The sequence below is a fragment of the Eulemur rufifrons genome, chromosome 2, assembly GCF_041146395.1.
Source record: "Eulemur rufifrons isolate Redbay chromosome 2, OSU_ERuf_1, whole genome shotgun sequence".
Classification (NCBI taxonomy): Eukaryota; Metazoa; Chordata; class Mammalia; order Primates; family Lemuridae; genus Eulemur; species Eulemur rufifrons.
In genome coordinates this window covers 59036115-59061905 of record NC_090984.1, presented here as the reverse complement: position 1 = coordinate 59061905, position 25791 = coordinate 59036115, and the positions used below count along the sequence as shown (strand labels likewise).

The following is a 25791-nucleotide window of genomic DNA, read 5'->3' as shown; positions in this document are numbered from 1 at the left end:
AGGAGATCAAACATAATTGGTGGGGAAGTAGGGCATAACTAGGAAAAAAATATGATATTAGAGAAGAAATTTATAAAGTTATTGAGTAGGTTTTCATTAAATTGAGAAATGTAACTTTTCTGATTGCCATTTTGAGTAATTTGGGGGTAGATGGGCATTAGATGTCAGAGGCTGGAATGAGCTGGTGGAATAGGTTAGTCAGGAATAGGAAGTGATATGGATCTTGGGTTGAGATGTGAAAAGTATACAGTTACTGAAGCAAGGAAGATCTTCTTTAACATTGGTGGAGATACCTTGTGTACTTTGTAATTTTGAGTGATGTGCCAACTACTGACGAGTCTATGCTCTTTGTCTGTGTTGGAGTTTCTGGGATATTAACCCACATTATATTGTTTTATAAGGATAACTGAGATGGGTTGGGGAAGGAAAAAGAAATAGCTTGGAAGTTATATGGAGAAGTCTCATTAGTCAAGTCTCTGCTGTACTCCTGACAAATTTCTTATCTGGTGTCTTCCAAATGTTAGGAGAAGTGGTCTTATCAAACAAGGCTTTCCTGGACGGTCGAACATTGACGTCATACACAAAGAATAGATACTTGTTTTTCATATATTTGAGTTATGTGGTGATATAAGTCCCTGTCTTTGGTATTTTGTAAACATACTTTCAGCCATTTGTAGAACTGTAGGTAGAAAGCTTTCTATTGACTTGTCTTAGAATCAAGGAATATCCTTTAGTTTTGTGAGGACTGGAGATTTATATCAGAAAATGCAAGCAAGTATATTAATTCATTAGCTTTTTTTTTAGTAGTTACTATGTATTCTATGACCTACTGGTTCCTTAGGGTTCCGTAGATAAATAAGACATAGTTTCCACCATCTAGGAACTTTGTTTCCCAGGGAAAGAGGAGCTGGGCTATGGTGCAGGATTGTGCAGGGTATACATTGCATATATTCATAATCACCAATTTTGTATATTTAGTATGGCAGTTTTCCAGCAGATGGCAGACAAACACCTTTAGAAGTAGGCAGCTTTTTATAATTTGTACTAAGGAACTATTTGGGCCTTCAGAAGATATGAACAAGAAGCTCAAGCCATTTTAGTAAAATATTAAATATTGGCCAGGTGCAGTGGCTCACACCTATAATCCTAGCACTTTGGGAGGCCGAGGTGGGAGGATTGCTTGAGACCAGCCTGAGCAACATAGCGAGACTTGGTCTCTACAAATAATAGAAAAATTAGCCAGGCAGAGTGTCACACACCTGTAATCACAGCTACTTGGAAGGCTAGGGCAGGAGGATGGCTTGAGCCCAGCAGTTTGAAGTTGCCGTGAGCTATGATGATGCCACTGCACTCTAGCCCTTACAAAAGAGTAAGACTTTGTCTTTCTCTCTCTCTCTCATACACACAATAAATAAATAAAATAAATAAATACAAGTGCTTTAAATAAGCTGTATTTAAAGGAAGTAGAGGAATCAAGCCATCAAATTGCTCAATTGTTAAAGGGGCAGAGGTTTAGGGCTCATATTATGGAGTAGAAGACCTTTGAAGGTCAGGATTTCAGCTGGGAGAGATGTTTGGGAGTGTTGGGGGGTATTCTAGGCAGAAGTTATAACATAATAGGCAAAGTCACACAGGTGGGAATCACATTAAGGTAACTGTGTAGTCTAGGTGGACTTGGAATGTAGGATATATATATCTGAGATGATAAGAGAGGAAGTTGGGAATATAAATTGGAACCAAAATGTTGAATCCCTTGCAAAGGAAGTTTTTGATCTTAAATATGGGAAAAGTTTCTTGAGAGGGGACTTCAGAACAAAATGGTATGTATAGATTAATTGATACGTTAGCTAGAATAAAGTTGAGAACTTCCTGGGTAAAACTACTATAAACTTGGTGAGATTGTACTACGAGCTTGATTAAAGGTGGTTATTTCTGACAGTAGTAAGTAAAAGTATGTAAAATATAAGGAAAATGTATAAGATAGAGTATATCCAGAAACCTTTATCTATATTCACTGAAATGCTTGTGGTATATTTTTGAGTTCTGCCAACTTAAGAACTGAAAATAGAAGACAAATGATTATTAAATTTCCTGATCTCTACCTTAAAATGATAATTGTTAAAAGAGATGGACAGAGACAGCTGACTGCTCTTGACAGAAGCTTCTAAGTATGTAGGTGTAAGAGCCCAAAAGGGGGTTGGCTTATTTTTTTTCTTTTTTAGTTTTAGTTTGGGAGTAGAAATGTGGGTGTTCTTTCTGTTGTATGTCTGTCCTCAGATTTCTTTACATTTCCTTCTTCTCTTATTGCTTTGATGTTATTTGATATTAAGGGTAGTACCTAAGAAGGAGAAATTTTCTCTGAGATTACTGTCTTTGCTTATTTTTCATTTGTATTTGTATTTCCACAACAGGAGTTTCACCATCTTCCTCTGAAGACCTAGCCATCTTGTTCCATGAAGGTCAGGACAATCTGACATGCACTTGTTTCTTGCTTCTTCACTTGAAGAGTAGTCCTCTTCCATTGTGTACATTTTTTTCTTAATAGGGGAGGGGAGGGGAGAGCCAGTACCCCCCCTCCCCTTCCCTCCTTAGACCTTGGGGAAATACCCTCCATTACTTTCCCAAGATGGCAGACCCCATCATGGACCTGTTTGATGACCCAAATTTATTTGGCCTGGACTCTCTGACTGATGACAGCTTTAACCAGGTCACACAAGACCCCATTGAGGAAGCCCTTGGACTGCCAAGCTCTCTGGACTCCTTGGATCAGATGAACCAGGATGGTGGAGGTGGTGATATGGGAAATTCATCAGCAAGTGACCTGGTCCCCCCACCAGAGGAAACAGCTCCCACAGAACTTCCCAAAGAATCCACAGCTCCAGCTCCAGAATCCTTAACCTTGCATGATTATACCACTCAGCCTGCCAGCCAGGAGCAGCCAGCCCAACCTGTATTACAGACACCGACGCCAACACCGGCACTTTTGCAGGTCTCCAAGAGCCAGGAGATCCTGAGCCAAGGGAATCCTTTCATGGGTGTCTCTGCCACAGCTCTCTCCTCCAGTAGTGCTGGAGGGCAGCCACCTCAGTCAGCCCCTAAGATTGTTATCCTTAAGGCCCCACCAAGCTCCTCAGTCACTGGTGCTCATGTGGCACAAATTCAGGCCCAAGGTATCACCAGCACAGCTCAGCCCCTGGTGGCTGGCACAGCCAATGGTGGAAAAGTCACTTTTACCAAAGTGCTAACGGGCACGCCCCTTCGACCAGGTGTTTCCATTGTCTCTGGCAATACAGTGTTGGCCGCCAAGGTCCCTGGGAACCAGGCTGCTGTTCAGCGCATTGTCCAGCCCAGCCGACCAGTAAAGCAGCTGGTCCTTCAACCAGTTAAGGGTTCAGCTCCTGCTGGAAACCCTGGGGCCACAGGGCCCCCACTGAAGCCTGCAGTTACACTGACCTCTACACCTGCCCAGGTGACTTGAGTGAAAGGGGGAGGTAAATTTTGGTTTCATAGAGGGCCCAGCAACTGTGTGAGAGAGAGCACACATGAGAGCTATCTCTGGGACAGCCTGTTTAAATTCCATCTTTGCTTTTTATCAGTCAGTGTTGACAGCCACACACTTACTACTTGTTAGGTGGAAGCAGTTAACAATAGTGTATAATATTTTTTGAGCTCTTACTACATGTTTACACTGTGCCTAGCTGGTGCTGAATAAGACAGACATAGTCCCTATCCTTACAGAGCTCACAGTCTGCTGGGAAAGACAGATATTAAGTAAGAATTCACAATAATGTATGATATAAAGCTTTATGAGAAATACAGGATACTTTGAGAATAAAGAGACATCTTTGAAAAATTATGTTTATATTTGCCAGACTTGTAAAAACTATTTATATCTTTTATTACTAAGATTGTCCCCCTCCTACTTTGCCCAGTCAAAAGGCTGGTTTCTTTTGTAAGAAAGTAGAGGCTCTAGCCTCTGAATAAAGGGCCAGAAGACTTGTGGGTAGGAGTGGGCAGTTTTAAGTAGGACCAGTGGGAAGAAGCTACAAGGTGACAAATTTCAGTTCAGTATAAGGACTTTTGTTCTAATAGATTTTCAAAAATGAATTGACTGCCTTAGAAGATAGCCTCTCATCAGGAGTTTTTCAATAGTAGGCTTGGGCAGAGATGTTATAGAAGAGATTCTATCAGGACAGATAGGAGGATGAACAAAGTGAATTGTACGATGTCTTCTGACTCAATTTTTATGATTCTAGGATGAAGAAAACTGGTGTAAATATTTCAAAATATACCATTCTTTAATGTACCTTTCTTGCAATTTCCTTTCTTCACTTTAGGGTGAATCGAAACGCATCACCCTGGTCCTCCAGCAGCCACAGTCTGGAGGTCCCCAAGGACATCGGCATGTTGTGCTAGGGAGTCTACCAGGCAAGATAGTGTTACAGGGCAACCAGCTGGCAGCCCTCACTCAAGCCAAGAATGCCCAGGGGCAGCCTGCCAAAGTAGTAACTATCCAGCTGCAGGTGCAGCAGCCACAGCAAAAAATCCAGATTGTACCGCAGCCTCCATCTTCACAGCCACAGCCTCAGCAGCCTCCCTCAACCCAGCCAGTGACTCTCTCCTCTGTGCAGCAGGCTCAGATAATGGGACCAGGACAAAGCCCAGGACAAAGACTTTCCGTACCAGTCAAGGTGGTGCTGCAGCCACAGGTGAGAGACTTTACATAGTAAGGAAAAGAAAGAAAACAAACCTCTTAGTCCATTGCTATTGCTTTCAGCAACCACTTGCTGTTGAATCCATAACTGGGATATAGCCTTTTACTTCTTTCACCCGTATAAACCTTGTTTTAATTTTATCATGAAAAGATTAGAGAGTTATTGGGTTTGGGATAAGAGATGATTTATCTAGTATTTGTCTTTGAGCTGTTTCATTTATAATCTTTTCCTAATATTATTATAAAATAAAAATGATTTGAATTAGCCTCTCATTTGGAGGATAAAGAAATAGTCAAGTGATTATCATTCCTCCTGCTGCCCCCCACCCCTACCCCCAGGCAGATAAAGGTAGGCCAAGAATAGGATTTGAATTTTTTTTTGGTTAGGCCAGAGACCAATATTGGATATATTGGTTGTAATTTTTCTAAAATGATAGAGATGAGTATTGATAGGAGAGCATGGCAAAAGGATACTGAAGTTTAATTTGGCAGAATTTTTGCCTTTTCTTAACCCTTTCCCACCAAAAAATAAATTTTAAGAACTGTGTTTAGGTTTAGTAAGACTTAATCTGAGCCTGGTTCTGGAGAAATTAGAGATCTAGTTTCTGGGCTACTTACTTCAGAGCTGGATTTTATTTAGGCCATTTAACTACAAGCAAGTTGAAATTTTAGTGTCTTTATTTCTATAGGCTGGCTCTTCCCAAGGGGCCTCTTCTGGGCTCTCCGTAGTTAAAGTTCTAAGTGCCAGTGAAGTGGCAGCCCTCTCATCACCAGCAAGTTCTGCTCCTCATTCGGGGGGAAAGACAGGAATGGAGGAAAACCGCAGGCTGGAGCATCAGAAGAAGCAAGAGAAGGCAAATCGTATTGTAGCAGAGGCCATTGCTAGGGCCCGTGCCCGGGGTGAGCAGAACATACCTCGAGTCCTGAATGAGGATGAATTGCCCAGCGTTCGGCCGGAGGAGGAAGGTGAGAAGAAACGCAGGAAGAAGAGCAGTGCGGAGAGGCTGAAGGAGGAAAAGCCAAAGAAGAGTAAAACGTCTGGCACCTCCAAAACTAAGGGCAAGAGTAAGCTAAAGTGAGTACCCGCTTGCTATTTTGTTGGGACATTTGAGGGCAGTGTACTCATTTTTAAGTAGCATTGAGGAACTTGTATTTAGCAGTTGCATAGTTCAAGGTGATCTATTATAGAAGATAATAAGACCTTTCTGTTCTGTGTCCCAATGCTTATGTGATTTGTTAAACAGAGATTTGCAAATTACTGTATTTTAAAAGGAAAGCACTAAGGCATAGGGAAGAGCCAATCATTGTTGGGGGTTACATTTAAAAGCTGCGACTCTTGTGTATTTATATATTTGCACTGATTTTTGTATCACTGTAGTATGAAAGAGATTTCTCACTCCCCCTTTACCACCCACACCAGTAAAAAGAACTGCTGGAGACATGGCTGCCCTGTTCTTGTGTCTCATCTGTGAATTGGAGAAGATTTCAGCAACCACTGTTAGCCTTAAGCAGTGTTGGCAGAACTGTGGCTTGCCACATAATTCTTGTCACAACTGCATATCCTCCTTTCTTTTCCATGTCTTGTAGCTTGTCTTTTCTTAATAGCTTTTACTCCCTGGGATTCTTCAGCGTTTTGGTATAATAATGCTTTATGTTTGTATAGGATTTTCAGCTTTTAAAAAACAAGTTTTATATTTCTTATTCGATCTTCAATGACTGTCAGGACAGGTATTATCAATAGTGTCTGCAAATAAAGAAACTAATGCCCAGCTGGTGACAGAACTAACTGGACCTAAAACAAGGCCTTTAATTCTTAGTCCAGTATTTATTCTCCTATCTTATACTACTTTCCTTCAGGTATTTTTAAACACAGTAATAGCAAGGATTTATCAAATACAGTGTAAAGGTCAGACAGTGTTTTATAAACCTTATTATCTTCCTTTTTCAAACACCTTACTTAATAGCTGTGTGTGCCATAGACTGACGATCTAAACACTTATGTCTGAAAGCTTAACGTATGATGGTTTAAATTAATTCTGTTTTCTTACCCCTAAATTTTCCTTGCCCTCCCTGAAAATGAATTTGGTTTTTCCTTTTTAGTACCATCACTCCTGTAGTGGGTAAGAAGAGAAAACGCAATACCTCATCTGATAATTCAGATGTGGAAGTCATGCCTGCACAATCGCCTCGGGAAGATGAAGAAAGCAGCATTCAGGTAAAAGGATCCCTAAAGAACTTAGTAGAGGCCGGGCGCGGTGGCTCACGCCTGTAATCCTAGCACTCTGGGAGGCCGAGGTGGGCGGATCGTTTGAGCTCAGGAGTTCGAGACCAGCCTGAGCAAGAGCGAGACCCCATCTCTACTAAAAAATAGAAAGAAATTACATAGACAGCTAAAAATATATATAGAAAAAAATTAGCCGGGCATGGTGGCGCATGCCTGTAGTCCCAGCTACTCGGGAGGCTGAGACAGGAGGATCCTTTGAGCTCAGGAGTTTGAGGTTGCTGTGAGCTAGGCTGATGCCACGGCACTCACTCTAGCCTGGGCAACAGAGTGAGACTCTGTCTCAAAAAAAAAAAAAAGAACTTAGTAGAAAAATTATGTTTAATAATGGCTAACAAGCCAGGAATAAATACTGAGAGACTCCATGTACATATCTTCAGTTTTTCTAAACCAGAGGTAGGCCTAAAAGGTGAATGGACCTGGTCAATGTCTTTTAAATTTTTGTTTTTTTAGGCAAAGAGCATATTACTGTAAAAAATAGTGACATTCATTTTTCTAAATTCCAGTATTTCAAATACTAAGCAAATCATGTGAAGTCATGCTGCATGATTGCCGTTGTGGCTGTGTTAGCGTTATGCTTTCTCTTAGAACTGTCCAGCTATCCCTTTTGCCTTACCTTTTCCATACTTCAGGGTTCTGACTCTGAACTGGGGTGCTTAGGCACAAAGTTTTTTTCTACCTTTTGAAGATGAGAGACATTGGAAAAGACCAAAAGAAGCCAGACCAGAAGAACTTTAGTCTTCTGTCTCTGATTTGTGGCCTTGCAGTACCATCTTTGTCTCCAGTTTCCAACCATAGAAAGAACCTGGTATTAAGATTCAGGAGACCCATGGTACTTCTGAATAGCTTTGTGGGCCTGGCCAATTTACTTAACTTAGCTGGGTCTGAGTTTCTCATCTATAAATGGAGATTTGGACTAAATGAACCTTAAGTGTCTATTAATATTTGTAAATGCCTCCTCTCTTTCTTAATATACATTCGATACATTGACAAACTGATAACTTGGGTTCTTTTGGGGGAAATTACCATGTGAGAATAGCCAAGAAATTTTTGTAAAGGAAAATGAGGTGAAAAAACAGCAATTAGAGTATATTATGAAATAATGATTATTAACTAAGACTTTGGAATTGGAGAAGAAAAAACAGATTAATAAAAGATAATAGAGCCTAGAACTGACTCAGATAGTTATGAAAATGTACTATATATGATTAAAATATTTTAAATCAACAGGTAGAAAGATTATTCAATAAATTATGTTAGGCCAGGCCAGGTGTAGTGGCTTACACTTGTAAACCCAGTGCTTTGGGAGGCCAAGGCGGGAGAACTGCTTGAGGCCAGGAGTTTGAGACTACCCTGGGCAACATGACAAGACCAATGCTGTGTGGTGGCAAATGCCTGCAGTATAGCTACTCAGGAAACTGAGGCAGGAGGATCAGCCTGGGCTACAGAGCCAAGACCCTGTCTCTAAAAAAAAAAAAAAAATTTAAGACATCTGGCTACCCATTTAGGAGAAAATAAACAAAACTGGATTTCTTGCCTTACTGCTTAAACAAAACAAATTCCAATTTAATCAAAAGTCTAAATACAAAAAATGAAATCATGAACTTTCTGTAAAACATGGATACATTTTTTAATAATTTTCAAGTACAGTAGATCTTTGTAAGGAGGGCATTAAAATTCAGAAATAAAAAAACCAAAACAATCAAAAAATTTAGAAGTTATAAAGGGAAAGATTGGTATACTTGATATATAAAAATTATATATGCTATAACAACAGAAAAATCCCACAAACAACATGGTAGTTGAGAGCATAGACTCTGGGGCCTTATTTCTTGCATTCTCATCTTAACTCTACCATTTACTAGCATTGTCACTTTGAGCAGATTACTTAACCTCTTGGTACCTCAATTTCCTCACCTCTAAAATGCAAATAATAGTACCGACCAAGTAGAGTTGTTATGAGGATTAAATGTAAACATTTATAAAGCACATAGAACAGTGTTTAGCTCATGGTAATAGCACATATTAAGAGTTATATACATGTTCTTTGGTTGGAATATGTCCCTCAAAGTTCCTGTGTTGGAAACTAAATCCCCAATGCAACCGTGTTGAAAGGTGGGACCTTTAACAGGTGATTAGGTAATGGATTAATGGTATTATCTTGGGAGTGGTTTCTTACCAAGAGAGTAGGTTTATTATAAAAGCAACTTTGCCCTCTTTTGCTCTTTCACACATGTGCTCTCTCACCTCTTGCCTTCCCACCATGGGGTAATGCAGCAAGAAGGCCCTCCCCAAATGCCAACACCTTGGATATTGAACTTCCCAGCTTCCAGAACTCTGAGAAATAAATTTCTTTTCTTTATAAATTACCCAGTTTCAGGTATTCTGTTATGGTAGCACAATAAATAAAATAAAGGTTAAATAAGAGTTTAAGTGTTAAATAAATTATTTGCTAAGTAAACAAAAAACAAACTGAAGGCAAATTTTTGTAATACAAGAAATATGAAGATTAATAAAATTTAGAAAGTGGTATGTTAGTTTCCTAGGGCTGATGAAACAAATTACCACAGACTAAGTGGCTTAAAGTACAGACATTTATTTTCTCACAATTCTGGAGCCTAGAAGTTTAAGATCATATGGTGCATAAGTTTAGTTTCTTCTAATGCTTTTATCCTTGGCTTGTAAGTGGCTAACTTCTCACTGTGTCCACACATAGTCTTTCCTCTATTGTTACACATCTCTGGTGTCTCTCTATCTTTTTTTTCTTTTTCCTGGTGTCTCTTTTTGTGTCCAAATTTCCTCTTCTTGATGACACCAGTCAAATTAGATTAAGGCCCACCCTACTTACCTCATTTTAACTTAATTGCCTCTTTAAAGGCCCTGTCTCCAAGTACAGTCACATTCTGGTACTGGGGGTTAGGACTTCAATATATGAATTTAGTGGGGGGACACAATTCAGCCCATGACAAGTGGTATTGCCAATGTTGGCAATGAAGTTAAGGAAAAGACATTTAACATAGTTGATGGGAGTATTAATTGGGACAATCTTTTTGGAAAGTCAATGTTTCCACATATAGCATAATTTAAAATATTAATGCCCTTTGATTCGATGATTCTGCAACTAGGAAATTACCTTGTGTATATGCTCTCAGAAGTATGCAGTGATATATGTATTATAGCAATATTTGCAATAACTTTTAATGTATGAATGTGTGTTTTTGTATGTGTACATATACATGTATGCATACATAAGAAATTGATAATATATATCTTTAAGGAGAAGGATTAAAGGGTAAGTGGGTCATGATAATTGTACTTCATTGTTTATGCTTTGAAAACTTCTTAACTATTTGCCATTTTATTTTTTATTTAAAAAAATATAGATATGGGCCGGGTGCAGTGGCTCACGCCTGTAATCCTAGCACTCTGGGAGGCTGAGGAGGGAGGATCGCTCAAGGTCAGCAGTTCAAGACCAGCCTGAGCAAGAGCGAGACCCCATCTCTACTAAAAATATAAAGAAATTAGCTGGACAACTAAAATATATATATAGAAAAAAAAATTAGCCGGGCATGGTGGCGCATGCCTGTAGTCCCAGATACTTGGGAGGCTGAGGCAGGAGGATTGCTTGAGCCCAGGAATTTGAGGTTACGGTGAGATAGGCTGACGCCAGGGCACTCTAGCCCAGGCAACAGAGCGAGACTCTGTCTCAAAAAAAAAAAAAAATATAAGATAGATAGATAGATGGGTATATATATATAGATAGATAGATAGATATGAGAAAAATTACATTGGTGCAAAAAAGTAGACATTAAATGTCTCCTATTGTAGACCCTGGCCTCACTGTGTCCCAGTTCTCCCCAGGCGTACCCTCTGTTACCATATGTCTTGGAGGTTATTCTTTATTTGGAAAAGATAGAGCTAGCCCATTCTCCCTCTCCCTTTTTTGTTATGAAAATTTTCAGACATACTCAAGAGTAGGTTATTTAATATTTAATGAAGTCTGTGTTCCCATTCTCCCCCTTTAATACTTACCAACAGATGGCCATTTTTCCTCCCACTCCAGTCCTGCCCTGCTTTTGAAGTATTTTAAAGCAAATCCAAGTGATCTGTTTAGTGTTTCTTAGATTTTTAAAAAATAAGTCATTTTAAGAATAACTACATGATGGATGTGCTTAATAAAAATCAAGTAATACAGTGATATAAAAACTAAAAGGTAGAACGTCTCTCCTAATCCCTGCCCTCTGGAAGTAATTATCAATAGTTTATTCTCCCAGATTTTTTTTTAATGAGGTATAATGTACATACAGTTAAATATGCACAGATCTTATTTGTATAATTTGGTAAGTTTTGACAAATGTATCCAAGTAACCACCACTCAAATCAAGATAAAGAATGTTTTCATCACCCCAGAAAGTTCCCCTGTACTCTCTTCCAGTCATTCCATCCCCTCCTTTCCAGAGGCATTTCTATCACTGTGGCTTAACTTAGCCTATTCTTGAACTTTATATAAATGGAATCATACAGTATGTATTCTTGGGTTTTACTTCTTTCAGCATAATGTTTTTGAGATTCATCCATGGTAAATGTATCAGTAGTTCATTCTTTTTTTTCTTAATATGTGATTTTATGAATATACCATAATTTGTTCATTCATTCTCCTGTTCATGGAAATTGGGGTTATTTCCAGTTTGAGGCTATCATGAATAAGGCTGCAATGAACAGTCTGAGTATGTACAAGTATTTTGTGGACATAGGTTTTCATTCTTCATGGCTAAATCCCCAGGAATGGAATTGATAGATTGTAGAGTAAACATGTAACTTACAAGAACCTGTGAGTTTTCCAAAGTTATTGTGTCATTTTACACTTCCACCAGTAATGAGCGTTTCAGTTGATACATGTCTTCAACATTTGGTGGTGGTGTTCTACCCCATTCTTTTTTAGCAATTCTATAGTATTCTATTTTAAGGTTATAACATAATTTGTTTCATCACTCCCCTGTTGATGAAAACTTAGGTTTTTTCTGGTCTTCTATTAATAGTATCACAGTAATGCTACAGAGATTTGTGCACATGTGCAAATTTATCTATGGAATAATATCTTTGAAGTGGAATTGATAGATCAAAGAGTATTGCCAAATTTTCTCCATAGAGGTCATACCTATGTATATTCTTACTAACAATGTATGAGTTCCTGTTTCAACTATTTTGATCAAACTTGCTGATTTTTGCCAGTCTGTTAGGTGGAAAAAAAAAATCTGTTTAGTTTTCACTTGTAATTATGTTATTGTGAGTGTCTGCTTTTTTTTTAGGTTTAAAAGCCATTTGTATTTTTTCTGTGAACTGTCTATTCATGTCATTTACTCTTATTTCTGTTGTGTTATTGATCTTTGTTATTCAAAAGAACTCTTTATGTTTAGGAAATGTATCATACGGCTTTTTTAAAAAATGTTTTTTTTGAGATAGGATCTCATTCTGTTGCCCAGGCTAGCATGCAGTGGTATCATCAATCATAGCTCACTGCAATCTTAAACTCCTGAACTCAAGTGATCCTCCTGCCCCAGCCTTCTGAGTAGCTGGGACTATAGGCATACACCACCGTGCCTGGCTAATTTTTCTGTTTTTTGTACAAACGGGGTCTCACCATGTTGCTCAGGCTAGTCTTGAACTCCTGGCTTCAAGTGATCCTTCCGCCTCAGCCTCCCAAAGTGCTAGGATTATAGACATGAGCCATAGTGCCTGGTTCATATGACATTTTTTTCTCAGTTTATTATTTGTCTTTGCTTATCATGGACTGTATTATGCAAATAGCCTTAAATTTTTTTACACACTCAAATTGATCAATTTATTAGAAAGAATTCCTATTCTAGGATTATAAAAAAATCCTTCCACTTTGACTCTTAGGAATTTTATGTCCTTTTAAAATATTTATTTAAATCTTTGATCCTTTTAGAATTTAGTTTCTTTCATCTTCTATATAGCTAGCCAGTTTTTCCAATCTCATTTGTAGAGTAATTCACTTTTTCCTCACTGATTAGAAATGTCGTTTTTATCATGTTCTAAATCCACATAAATATTTTAGTCTCTATTTGGACACTATTTCATTGACCTTTTTATCTCTTCATGGGCAGATATCAAGCTGTATCTAATTAGTATAGCTTAATATTGGTAAGGCCCATTATGCTTATTCATATTTTTCCTGGTTATTCTTACATATTTATTTGTCCATTTGAATTTTAGAATCAGCTTATCTAGTTTAAAAAATGTTAATTTTGTTTCATCATATTTATGTAATTAGGGAGAATTAAGTCCTCCTTAAGACTTAAGAATAGTATATTTTACTATTCAAGTCATATCTTATGTCCTGTAGTGTTTTAAAGTTTTCTTTATATAGATTTTATGTATACCTCATTAAATTTAATCCTTTAGATAGTTAATCTTTGTTTTCATAAATGGGATGTTTTATTATGTTTTCTGGCTGACTCTATATAGAAATGATGTTAATTTTTAACAATTAATTTTATACCAAGCCAGTTTGCTCAGTTTCATTAGTTCTATTATTTGATTCTTTTGGGTTTTCTCAGGGATATAATTGTGGTTGAAAAATAAAAATTTTATCTCATCTTCCTTCCCAACTTTTTATTATGAGCTGCAAGTATTAAATTACTTAATTAAAAATGTTTCATTCAACCAATTGAAAGAATAAGGTAGATCTAAAACATCGATATGGAAAACATTTCTGAGAAATATTAACTAAAAATGTAAGCAGCAAAAGAGTGCATATAGTATGATTTTATTTATTAAAACAAAAAACCTTTGGAACTAAAGGGAAAAAAATGAAATTAGAAACAAAATATTCTTATGTCTTTGCATTTCAGGAGTGCTCCTAGTGTGAAGTGTATTGCATCTTGTTTCAATTTCCCAGAGCTTCTTGCTAGTAGTGTACAGGTTTCTCTCAGTGGATTCCTGGCCTTTGATAAAGCAGTTCAGCAAATTTATATATATTTAGTATATAGAATAAGTCGGATGGTTTGATAGATAAGCTCTTTCTCATCTTTTGCTTTTATTTTTCATGAGAATTTTGGAATGAAATCTAAGTATATGACCACAGGCAAACAGTTTTGTAAGTTTCCTCTTTCAGAGACCTAAGCAGTCATTTTAACTAAATTTTCCTCTACAGAAGAGACGCTCAAACCGCCAAGTTAAGCGAAAAAAGTATACAGAGGACCTGGATATAAAGATCACAGATGATGAAGAAGAAGAAGAGGTAGATGTAACTGGTCCAATAAAACCTGAGCCTATCCTCCCCGAACCAGTGCAAGAACCAGATGGCGAGACTTTGCCTTCCATGCAATTCTTTGTGGTAAGCTGAGAACTTAAGCAATTTGAGAGGTTTGTCCTGCTGGTCACAATTATCTGTTGACTATTGCATCTTTTGCTGCAGGAGAATCCCAGTGAAGAAGATGCAGCCATTGTAGACAAAGTGCTTTCTATGCGGATTGTGAAGAAGGAGGTGAGGTGTCTTACTTCTTCTTATTCTTTTTTTTTTTTTTCTTTAAGAGGTGGGGTCCTGTGTTGACCAGGCTGGAGTGCAGTAGCTATTCACAGGCATAATCATAGCACACTACAGCCTTGAACTCTAGGAGTCAAGCGATCCTCCTGCCCTAGCCTCCTGAGTAGCTGGGACTATAGGCATGCTCCACTGTGCCTGGCTCTTCTCTCTCTTTAGTATCAGCCCATAATGCTATATTCACACACTTTATTTAATGAGCACTTTTGGGTATCAGGATATATTGTAGTTATGAGAGATGATAGAGGAAAGTTAACTAGAAAATAGAAACTGCCTCGTCTTTCACTTATCTGTTGAGACTGGATAAAGGCTTATTTTTTTTCAGCCATCAGGTCTCTAGTGTTGAAGCACCAGATTGGTTCCTTAATCCCTGAGTCAATACTATAATTTAGGGAACATTGATACGAAGTTCTGACATGTGTGGTTAAAACTAATATGTTCTTTCTTTGACAAATAAGAGACTAATAACTGTAATTTCTTTCTTTCTTCTCAGCTTCCTTCTGGACAGTATACTGAAGCAGAAGAATTCTTTGTCAAGTATAAGAACTAGTATGTGATCTATGTAAAAAGCTTTTCACCCCAAACTCCACAGTGCTGTAAAAGGTTCTCCTGTGTAGACTATCTTGGGTGGGAATGTGTCCCTTTTTTGTAGTCTACTAGTCAAGATTACTGGGGTTTTTGTTGGTGGTTTTTTTTTTTTTGTTTGTTTGTTTTTTGAATAGAGACAGGATCTTGCTGTCTTGTCCAGGCTGGAGTGCAATGGCACAGTCACAGCTCAGTGCAACCTCAAACTTCTGGATTCGAGCAAATCCTCCTCCTTCAGCCTCCCAAGTAGCTAGAGTTACAGGCATGGGCCACCACACCTGGCTAATTTTTTTAAATAAACATTTTGTAGAGATGGGGTGTCACTGTGTTGCCCAGGCTGGTCTGGAGCTTCTGGCCACAAGCCATCCTTCCACCTCAGCCTCCCACAGTGCTGAGATTACAGGCATGAGTTACCATGCCCAGCCCCAGATTGCTGTTTTTAATGGGGGAAAGTGACTACTGAGACAGAAATTCAGGAAGTGACATGACTCTTACTATTTCCTTGCAGAAAGGTGGGGTGAGAGTGGTTCCTGATAAAATTCTTTGTGGATTCTCTCTCCTCTTGTCTAGCACTAAGACCTTGCTACTCAAAGCATGGTCCATGGACTAGCAGAGTTAGCATTACTTGGGTGCCTTTTAGAAATGTGGACTTTTAAGCACATTTATATGGTTTATATACAAATTGAAGTTTCAGAAACATTGACGTAAGAGACTATCTCCCAGTTTAAGTATACACTTGTCATGTCTGTTTCTGGCTAATCCCAAAATCTCAAACACTTGCCTGCCAAATTCCCTTTCTTGCACCATGACTGGCTATTTCCATGTCCTTCAGCTCGTATCTACACTGTGAATGGGCCACTATCTCCCAACTTGAAAAGGATAAGAGGATCCATCAAAAACTAAAGCGTTTCAAAACCAAAATGGCTCAGATGAGACACTTCTTCCATGAGGTAATAGGAATAAGTATTGCCGATATATTTCTTTCATAGAAGCACAAATTACTGGAGTTAATCAGCCTTGGCTAATTATTTAAAAGACTTATAGTTGGTTTGTATATAAGAGTATAAAGTTTTAATTTTGATCATTGACTTTCCTTACTTAATTGCCCCATGCTTTGTTTTCCTAGGTTTAAATATAGTGTATTTATTAGTTGTGGGTGTTTTGAAATTGACCTGCTCAATACTCGTGACGTATTTTCAAAACAGACCATAAACTGATCTCTTGTCTACTGAGGCATTCTTCTCCCTCTAATATCAGTCTTTAGCTATTGATGGTATCTGTAGACATAAACAACTGTATCATTAAGGAAGAACTTTATTTTTTCAAATTTTGAATCCAGTATTATTAGAAATAGTGATAAAGGAGCTTTAATTTCCAATATCCAGGTTTACTATTAGTTAAACACTGGAGCAAGATGAAATATGTCCATTATATTTGAGGAGGCCATTAATGACCTTAACAAGAATAGTTTTGGTTATGTGATGCAAGTGGAAGGAAGAGTGGAATGGATGGACTAGTGAACAAGGTGAAACGTGTGTGAACAGAAGTAAATGGAAGCAAGTGAACGGAAATAGCATGTGTTTAAAACTCTTGGGAAAGTTTGGGTAAGAAGCACAGTAGAAAAATAGTTGCAGGGGATGTAGAGTCAAAGGAGGTCTTTTTTAAGATGTGAAATAGTGGAACATATTTGTGTTTATGGCAATGATTCATTAGAGGGATTCCTAAGAATACAAGAAGGGATGGAATCCAGGGTATATATGGAATGGTCTCTAATAGAGAGAAGAGACTTTCTCTGGCAACAGGTGAGAAGATAGGCACAGACCCAGGTATATTTGTATGATTTGATATTGTGAAAATGGGAAACTCCTATTACATTGCTTCTGTTTTCTTTAAAAAATTTGAAGTAGGATTATCTGCTAAAGGTGAGGTGGAGGGGTTGGTTTATTGGACAGTGATCTTTTGTTCTTATCATTTGGTTTCATAACTCATTTAGGATGAAGAGCCCTTCAATCCAGACTATGTAGAGGTGGATAGGATATTGGATGAGTCTCACAGTATTGACAAGGACAATGGGGAGGTGAGTTGGAGCGTGGAAGAACATGAAAGTCCTCTTAGATTTCTGGTGGTCTGTTTGTCAGTCCCTTTTTTCCAGGTATGGTTGAAAAATCCGTTGGACTGAGAAAGTATTTCTGAATTTTATTTTGGTATCCTTAGAAAGATAATGGGAAGGTAAGGGAGTAGGAAGAGAAGCTAAACGGAAATTTCACATAAAGTCAAACATCTAGGAGATACATTGATTGATTAATTAATTAATTAGAGACAGGATCTCACTATGTTGCCTAGGCTGGATTTGAACTCTTGGGCTCAAGTGATCCTCTTGCCTTCACTCTGGGACTACAGGTACACACCACTGCGCATCTGGCTTATTTAAAAAAAAAAAAAACACAAAAACTTTTTTTTTAGAGATGGCGTCTCAATATGTTGCCCAGGTTGGTCTCAAACTCCTGTCCTCAAGTGATCCTCCCACCTCAGTTTCCAAGTAGCTGGGATTACAGGTGTGAGCCACTGCACCTGGCTGGGGGCTATATTTATGAGTACTGAAAAGTCATTCCCTTGGTCTCATTTTTCCTCAGATTTTATATGGGAGACCCTTCACATTGAGTTGGAAGTTGGCTGTGGGGCAAGAGAAAGGGATATTTCACAAATTCCTAAATTTACACATATTAAAATATTTGTACAGGCTCACTTTTATCTTTCTCCAAATCATGTTGTTGTTGAGAATTAGTTATTTCCTAAACTCACCATTCATTAAATGCCTTTTCATTTGTCATTAAAACGGATCTTCTACATTTGAATCTGTATTTTAAAACAGATTTTGGGGTCCTACTTCCACAGGTTCACATTCAGTAAACATAGGTTGGGACCCCAAGATCTTTAAGTTGATTATCCAAGGGGTTTTCATGCATGGCTTGATTTGGGAATCACCACTCTAAAAGCTTTCTTAGTTTGGGGAGCATGTTTTACATATGCTGAAACAGACCACCATTTTTGTTTTCCAAATAGTCACATAGATCTATACCACCAATGAATTGAGCTTTTTCTATTTTAAACTTACTTCAAACTTTTGTTTAGGCTATGAGCTACCATAAACACTTTCTTCTCACTTCAAGCAGCAGTCTTTGGTTTAGTTTTGCAGGGTCATAAACAGAATTTTTTTATCACATCTGGTAGTTACTTCTTATACAATGATCAGCAGAGAACAACAGAATCTTCTTAAGATGTCAGTGCTGGATGGTGATCTGGGCTTACTCATGAGCCAAGTGACTTGCTCCTATATATCATTCTAATGGGACCTATAAGTCAAATTCTTTCCTCTATAAAATTCTAAAGTTTGCTCTATTTTATAAGTCTTTAGGTTCCCTCAGATAGCCAGAATCTTACATATTCAGGGACTATTACAATTTGTTGTCTTCAAATCCTAATAAGCATGCTTCTGATAACATATATTTTGCTTTTTGGAGTTGGAGATAAGAGTTACCGTGTGTTCATTTGTGAGAAGTGAGTGGAGAATGGAACAGTTTATTAGGTCAGGTTAGCTACTCTTAAATCCTTCTCATCATTTTTAGGATTGCAGCCTTCCCAGCCTTGGAAATCTTATGCTCTCTACCACCATACTTATTCTTCCAAAAGCAGTTGGCCCTTTGGAGTATGTTGCAACTAGCATGACAGGTGAAAATGTTTTGGTACCCTGATTCTATGATTTACGCTCCCAATATTGGATAATAACACTTTGTGTAACCATTTTCCCCCCTGTTCAAAGTAAGTTTAGTTTGTCATCCATTTTACATTACCTAATAGTGGAAATAAACATTATAATACATATTTTGGTCCTTAGAAAAGAAAGTTATGCTGGAAATGTGTGACCTAGACAAATGACTTTACATAGAGAGTGATGTGAGTTGCTACAATAGAGAAAAAGGTAAAAGAGCAACTGGATTAATTCTAGGGATTCCTTCATTAGTGACTATGTTGAGGCACTTTTACACTTCTTGCTAGTTGTTTTAAGGGGTATTCTATGAATTGGTAATTAGAAATTTCTGTTGATTTTGCTAGGCCCAGTCTAATCTTGCTTGCTTTATACTGCATGAGCCAAAAATGGAAATGCAGTAACTGCAATTGTCACAAATAGTGAAAATAGGAGCCATTCAACCGTTGGTCGCTGCCTCTTCCCTTGCAGTGAAATGCCTGCATACAGTATTACTGTAGATGGACCTTGAGCATTTCGTCTTCACTCTTACTACCTCTCTTCAGTGATACATCTGGTAATTATCTCCTAGCTTCCTGGGGCTCATAAGGAAATCTCTTTATCACCATATAATTGCTCTTGAAGTGCATCTACACTCAGAACTATAGGGGCTCAGAAGCCCAGTGATGTTAGCCCTAGAATGGTCCTAGGGGGTTTACCCTATTCCTCATCCTAAATGTAACCTGGTTTCTACTGTATCAAATTTGGTGTCAGGAGAATGGTATGGCACCAAGCCATATCTTCTAATTTCAACACAGTATAGGAAAAGAAAAGCCTTTTATTTTTCGTTATTATGCTCGGTTGATGAGCGTAATATTTTAGTGCTTAGTGTTCTAGAAACTACTGGGTAAAAATTTTACTTTTAGGACAGATTCTGATAAATTAACTCGAAGAATGATCAAAGCCACGAATGGTACATCAGCAGGTGAACCTATGCTTGGTATGTTCAGCCTGACTTTTTCAGCAGCTTTTAGGTGTCGACACTTCGTGATGTGATTTTATAGTCAAATTCTTATTCTTTAACCACAGCAGAGAACACAGAATCAGTTTTTTAAAGCTTTGTCTTCTTTTCTCCTAGCCTGTTATTTACTACCTGGTGAAATGGTGTTCTCTGCCCTATGAGGATAGTACATGGGAGCTAAAAGAAGATGTTGATGAAGGCAAGATTCGAGAATTTAAACGGATTCAGTCAAGGCACCCAGAACTCAAAAGGGTGGTAAGTATATTTGCATTTAGAGTATAAAGGCCTATATAGGGAATGATTTAATTTTTCCCCTGTAGAAGTTTTGTTGTTTTTGCTTTTCATTACAGAAATTTTCAAACATAAAAGTTGAAGAAATAGAGTAATATACCCATTACCCAGCTAACAATTATTAATACATGTCCATTCTTGTGTCATGCATTTTCCTACCATTCATTCCTGTGTTTTTCAGGTTTTTTAAAATCAAATTTCAGCTTCCTTTATTTCATCTGTGAATATATCGTTGTTTATGTCTGAAAGATAAATAATGCCATTATTAAACTTGAAAAAAGTTAATCATTCATTAATATCAAATACCAATCATTGTATACATTTCCTTGACTGTCTTATAATTTTTGTTAAGTTACTTGAATTGGGTTCTAAATAAGGTCCATATGTTGCTATCAGTTAATATGTCCCAAGTCTCTTTTAATTGTAGTTCCCCTTTAATCTGCCCATCTCCCACCTTTATAACTTTCTCTTGAGGAATTGAGGTGATTTGTTCTGTAGGATTTTCCATAGTCTGAAATTTGCTGATTTCATTCTCCTTGATGTCTTTTAACATATTCTCCATCCCTGATATTTCTCATGAATGCTTAGGTCTAGAGTAGCACTGTCCAATAAAAATCTTTAGCTCTGTGCTGTTCAATACATTAGCCATAGCCACATTTTTTTAATATTATACAAAGTTCTATTAGACATCACTGTTCCTAGAGGCTTGGTCAGACTGATGAGGGAAGCCAGTAAATCTGCTTCATGGATGGTGGTGTGTACTTCTATCTGGTTGTGCTTTGTGATGTTATCAGCCATTTATATGATCATTCTAGATTTGTTCTTTCAGGATTTTAAAGTGGTGATATTTTAATTCTATCATTTCTTCACTTATTAGCTGGAATCTTTTATAAATTTTGTTTCATCTACTATTTGGTTACCTGGAGGTAGAGATTGTATAGAAAAGATAATGCTTTTCCTTTATTTCTCAGTTTCCAAAATAATGAAGTAGTGGTTCCCTTGCCTCCACCTAAAGTCACCAGTAGGTTTTTCCTCTTTTATCTTTTTTTTTTTTTTAAATATCATTTTTAACTGAAGGATTTAAATATATTTGACATGTTTTAATCCAAACAGTAATTTTTTTTTTTTTTGGAGACAGAGTCTCGATCTTTTGCCCGGGCTAGAGTGCCGTGGCGTCAGCCTAGCTCACAGCAACCTCAAACTCCTGGGCTTAAGCAATCCTTCTGCCTCAGCCTCCCGAGTAGCTGGGACTACAGGCATGCGCCACCATGCCCGGCTAATTTTTTCTGTATGTATTTTTAGTTGTCCAGATAATTTCTTTCTATTTTTGGTAAAGATGGGGCCTCGCTCAGGCTAGTCTTGAACCCCTGAACTCAAACGATCCACCCCCCTTGGCCTCCCAAGTCAAACAATAATGTTTTTGAATTGCCTTTAACTATTCCAACTACCTAGTAAGTCTTGCCTAATTTTGTTAGTGTCTTCACTCCACTTATTCAAATTTCATGTTTTTTAGAATCGTCCACAGGCAAGTTCCTGGAAGAAATTGGAGCTGTCACATGAATATAAAAACAGAAACCAGTTAAGGGAATATCAGTTGGAAGGGGTCAATTGGCTGCTCTTTAATTGGTATAACAGGTAAAGAAAAGAGTGGGCCCATAAGATATACACTTAGTCCTGGGATCATTTACTCATTTTCTATTGAAACAGTTTCTTCCTATGTCCTCTGCCTTTTAAGATGGTATCTTTTGACATGTTTATTTTCTACCGCCCCCTCCCCCCCATGTTGAATCTACAGGCAGAACTGCATCCTGGCTGATGAGATGGGATTGGGCAAAACTATTCAGTCCATTGCCTTCTTGCAAGAGGTATATAATGTGGGCATCCATGGCCCCTTCTTGGTAATTGCCCCACTGTCCACAATTACTAACTGGGAGCGAGAATTCAATACATGGACAGAGATGAACACTATTGTGTACCATGGCAGTCTGGCCAGCAGGCAGATGATTCAGCAATATGAAATGTACTGCAAAGATTCACGGGTGAGTTATATATCTTCTCAATGCTATGGTTTTGAGAAAGTAGGCCAAGGGACCTGGTATTTTAGGGGCTGTGTAAGAGTAAAAGACTTTTATTGAATCAGTGCTCTGTGATTTAGGGATTTTTGTGCAACAGTAATCAGGGCATTTTCTTTACTCTGGTATTTTTCCCCAGTAGACATTTAGATCCAATGGAAGTTCTGACTTTATTTAATTTATGAATACATACATTTTAAGTAGAAATTTATCAGCATTAATGAGTTTTAGTCAGAGTATTTTACAGAATGAAATCCATTTACCCACTTGGTCCATATAGTAGTGAACTTAAATTATTCTTTCTTTTCCTTTTTTGTTTGTTTGCTTGTTTATTTGTTTGTTTTTTAGTCTACTGAAATTTTCATCAAGAATAATCTCTTTTTCTAAGGCAATTTGAAAATGAAAATGTGAATCATACATTTTGTATTAACATCGAATTTTATTTGTGTTTCTCTGTTAGTTTACTTCTGTGCTTATTTTTACCAAGCCAAATTTTCTCAAGTTACATTTTTCAACTCTTAGTTTTGTTAAAATGATAACAATCTTCTGTCAGTTTTTAGACAGTAACCAATATTATCATGTTCTGTATTACCTGTTTTCACTTTTATTATTTTCTTATATATGTCAGCATTGTCCGAGATTTATGGATTTCATTGTTAACCAACCAAAGATCTAAGGCAGAGAGATACATGAGCTAGGCATACAGCAGTCAAAAATGCCCAGCCTCATTCAGTGAGGTCTTTCAATTTCTCAAGAAGCTGAATGTGTTGAGGAAACAATGTATCTTACATTCAGTGATTTGGCACCATTTATCAGAAAGATAAACAGTGGTGGAGGTGGGTGGTGGTGTAGTTTTTATTTCCTATTAAACCTGCCTGAATATGGAAACGTAATTCAGAAGAGCTCCTCATTTAGGTATGTTTTAGGCCTTTTCTGATTTTACTGCCTTCATGTTTAGGGGCGCCTCATCCCAGGTGCATACAAGTTTGATGCCCTGATCACTACTTTTGAGATGATTTTGTCAGACTGTCCTGAGCTTCGTGAAATTGAATGGCGTTGTGTAATCATTGATGAGGCCCATCGACTTAAGAACCGTAATTGTAAGCTGCTTGACAGTCTCAAGCACATGGACCTGGTGAGTTACATGCTGACTTTTGGGCAGAAACAATTGGGATTAACCCACCCTAATTCCCTGTGGAATTAAAATAACCCAATTGAGCAGAGAAGGAAAAAAGAATCAGAATCTTGGTATTGAGTGGTGGGTATGGCCTATGGGAATGGAAATCTGAAAGTCATGTAAAAGTTGTAAATTTTAGAATTGGAAAAGTATTATGGTTTAGTGGTTCTCAACCAGGAGGATAGGTGGGAAACTATTAGTGCATAAAAAAATACTCCAAAAGTAGGATCTCAGCCGGGTGTAGTGGCTCACACCTATAATCCTAACACTTTGGGAGGCCGAGGCGGGAGAATTGCTTGAGCTCAGGAGTTTGAGAGGAGCCTGAGCAAGAGTGAGACCCTGTCTCTACTAAAAACAGAAAAAATTAGCTGGACATGGTGGCGCACACCTGTAGTCCCAGCTATTTGGGAGGGTGAGGCAGGAGAATCACTTGAGCCCAGGAGTTTGAGGTTGCTGTGAGCTACGCTGATGCCATGGCATTCTAGCCTGGGCAGTAGAGTGAGACTCTGTCTCAAAAAAAAAAAAAAAAAAAAGCCAACTAGGATCACTTGAGCCCAGGAGTTTGAAGCTACAGTGAGCTGTGATCATGCCACTGCACTCCAGCCTGGGTGACAGAGTGAGACCCTGTCTCCAAAAAAAAAAAAAAAATCCAAAACTTAGTGGCTTAAAACAACTACATTTTTCGTGATTCTCTAGTTTTGTCACTTAGGCTGGGCTCAGTTAGGCTGTTGTTTTTTGTGATCTTGCCTGGAGTCCTTAATGCTGCTGCAGCTGGGAATTGCTGCTGATTGTTGGCTGGGGCCCCTGGGTTATCTTCCACATTTCCACATGACCTCTCATCCTCCAATAAGCCAGACTGAGCTTTATATGGCACTCTCCAGGGCAGTGTTCCAGGAGGGCAGAAGTAGAAAATGCAAGGCCTTTGAAGTAGTCTCTGAAACTCATACAGTATCACTTCTGCTACATTCTGTTTGTCAGAGCAAGTCACAAGACAAGCCTAGATTCAAGGGGTGAACCTTGATTGGAGGAACTACAGAGAATTAATGGCCATATTCAATTGAGCACAGTTACATTCCCTAGAGGAGGGCAGATTAGGATATCTATGGGGAGTTGAATGTAGAGAGACTTATGTAATTGGAAAAAAACAATCTGAATTACTATTTCTTAAATTGTTTATAATATTTAAGTTATTTCAATATGTTAAATAATGTCAAGAGTTTCTTGAATCATTTGTGTTTATCAAAAGAGGGAGCAAGTAAAAGAAACACTAAAATAGTGCTATGATCCATTTCCATCATTTTCTAGATAAAGAATTTAAAACTTATGTACTTTAAAGATTATATGCTTGATGGAAAACCCCAGAAGTCCTTTGTGTTTTTGAATTTTATCATTCTTCTGTTTCCTTTATTTCTAGGAACACAAAGTGCTACTCACAGGAACACCTTTGCAAAATACTGTGGAGGAACTGTTTAGTTTGCTTCATTTCTTGGAACCTTCACAGTTTCCCTCAGAATCAGAGTTCCTCAAGGACTTTGGGGATCTCAAAACAGAGGAACAGGTAGGAAATCTATCTGATGAGGTAATAACTTAGGACAAAGTTTGTACAAGGCAGACATCTGTTGCCATAGGTATCAAGGGCTTTTCTGAACTTTTTATAACCTCATGCCTACATCTATGGCATCATCCAAAATCTACCTTTCTTAGATACTAGAAAACTCTAATATTTTATATTTTCATGGTTCTGCAAACTGTGAAAATGTTTGCCCTTGTGTTGATTTCTTTGTCTCTCTGTAATATGGACCACAGGTTCAAAAGCTACAGGCCATTCTCAAGCCAATGATGCTAAGAAGACTCAAAGAGGATGTTGAAAAAAACTTGGCACCCAAACAGGAAACTATTATTGAAGTAGAGCTGACTAACATCCAGAAGAAATACTATCGGGCTATTTTGGAGAAGAATTTCTCCTTCCTTTCCAAAGGGGCAGGTCATACCAACATGCCTAATCTACTCAACACAATGATGGAGTTGCGCAAGTGCTGCAACCACCCATATCTCATCAATGGTGAGAGAATTCCTGGAAAATACTTGAACTTCTATATTACCTGGGTTTACTTTCTAAATTCCTCGGGGGCAATGGATGCATTGATTGATCCAACCTAACTTGGGGGTGGGAACTACGAGTGGGGAAGGGTCCTCCTTTTAAGAAAAAGATTTCTATGTGGATGTCTTTCTCTAGTTCTTTCTACTCCCTTGATCCTGCAAAATCTCCAAAATTAAATAGAATTTGCTGTTTAGAATTTCATGAATAAGAACTCAGGTTATCTGGGCCTGGTGACGA

The 25791-nt window shown here is 38.0% G+C and overlaps 1 protein-coding gene across 1 annotated transcript in view; it reads left to right on the top strand.

Moving 5' to 3' along the window:
• The first annotated feature begins 2626 nt into the window (after positions 1–2626).
• The window catches only part of CHD8 (chromodomain helicase DNA binding protein 8), a 40988-nt gene continuing 17823 nt past the window's right edge, over positions 2627–25791 (top strand). Inside the window, exons 1-15 of the mRNA XM_069485288.1 lie at positions 2627–3469; positions 4338–4709; positions 5404–5789; positions 6815–6929; positions 14173–14355; positions 14437–14505; positions 15056–15111; positions 15980–16097; positions 17141–17224; positions 20031–20168; positions 21718–21839; positions 22000–22243; positions 23235–23411; positions 24868–25011; positions 25260–25515. Of these exons, the coding sequence (XP_069341389.1) occupies positions 2627–3469; positions 4338–4709; positions 5404–5789; positions 6815–6929; positions 14173–14355; positions 14437–14505; positions 15056–15111; positions 15980–16097; positions 17141–17224; positions 20031–20168; positions 21718–21839; positions 22000–22243; positions 23235–23411; positions 24868–25011; positions 25260–25515 (3307 nt within the window). The remainder of the gene's footprint in view (positions 3470–4337; positions 4710–5403; positions 5790–6814; positions 6930–14172; positions 14356–14436; positions 14506–15055; positions 15112–15979; positions 16098–17140; positions 17225–20030; positions 20169–21717; positions 21840–21999; positions 22244–23234; positions 23412–24867; positions 25012–25259; positions 25516–25791) is intronic.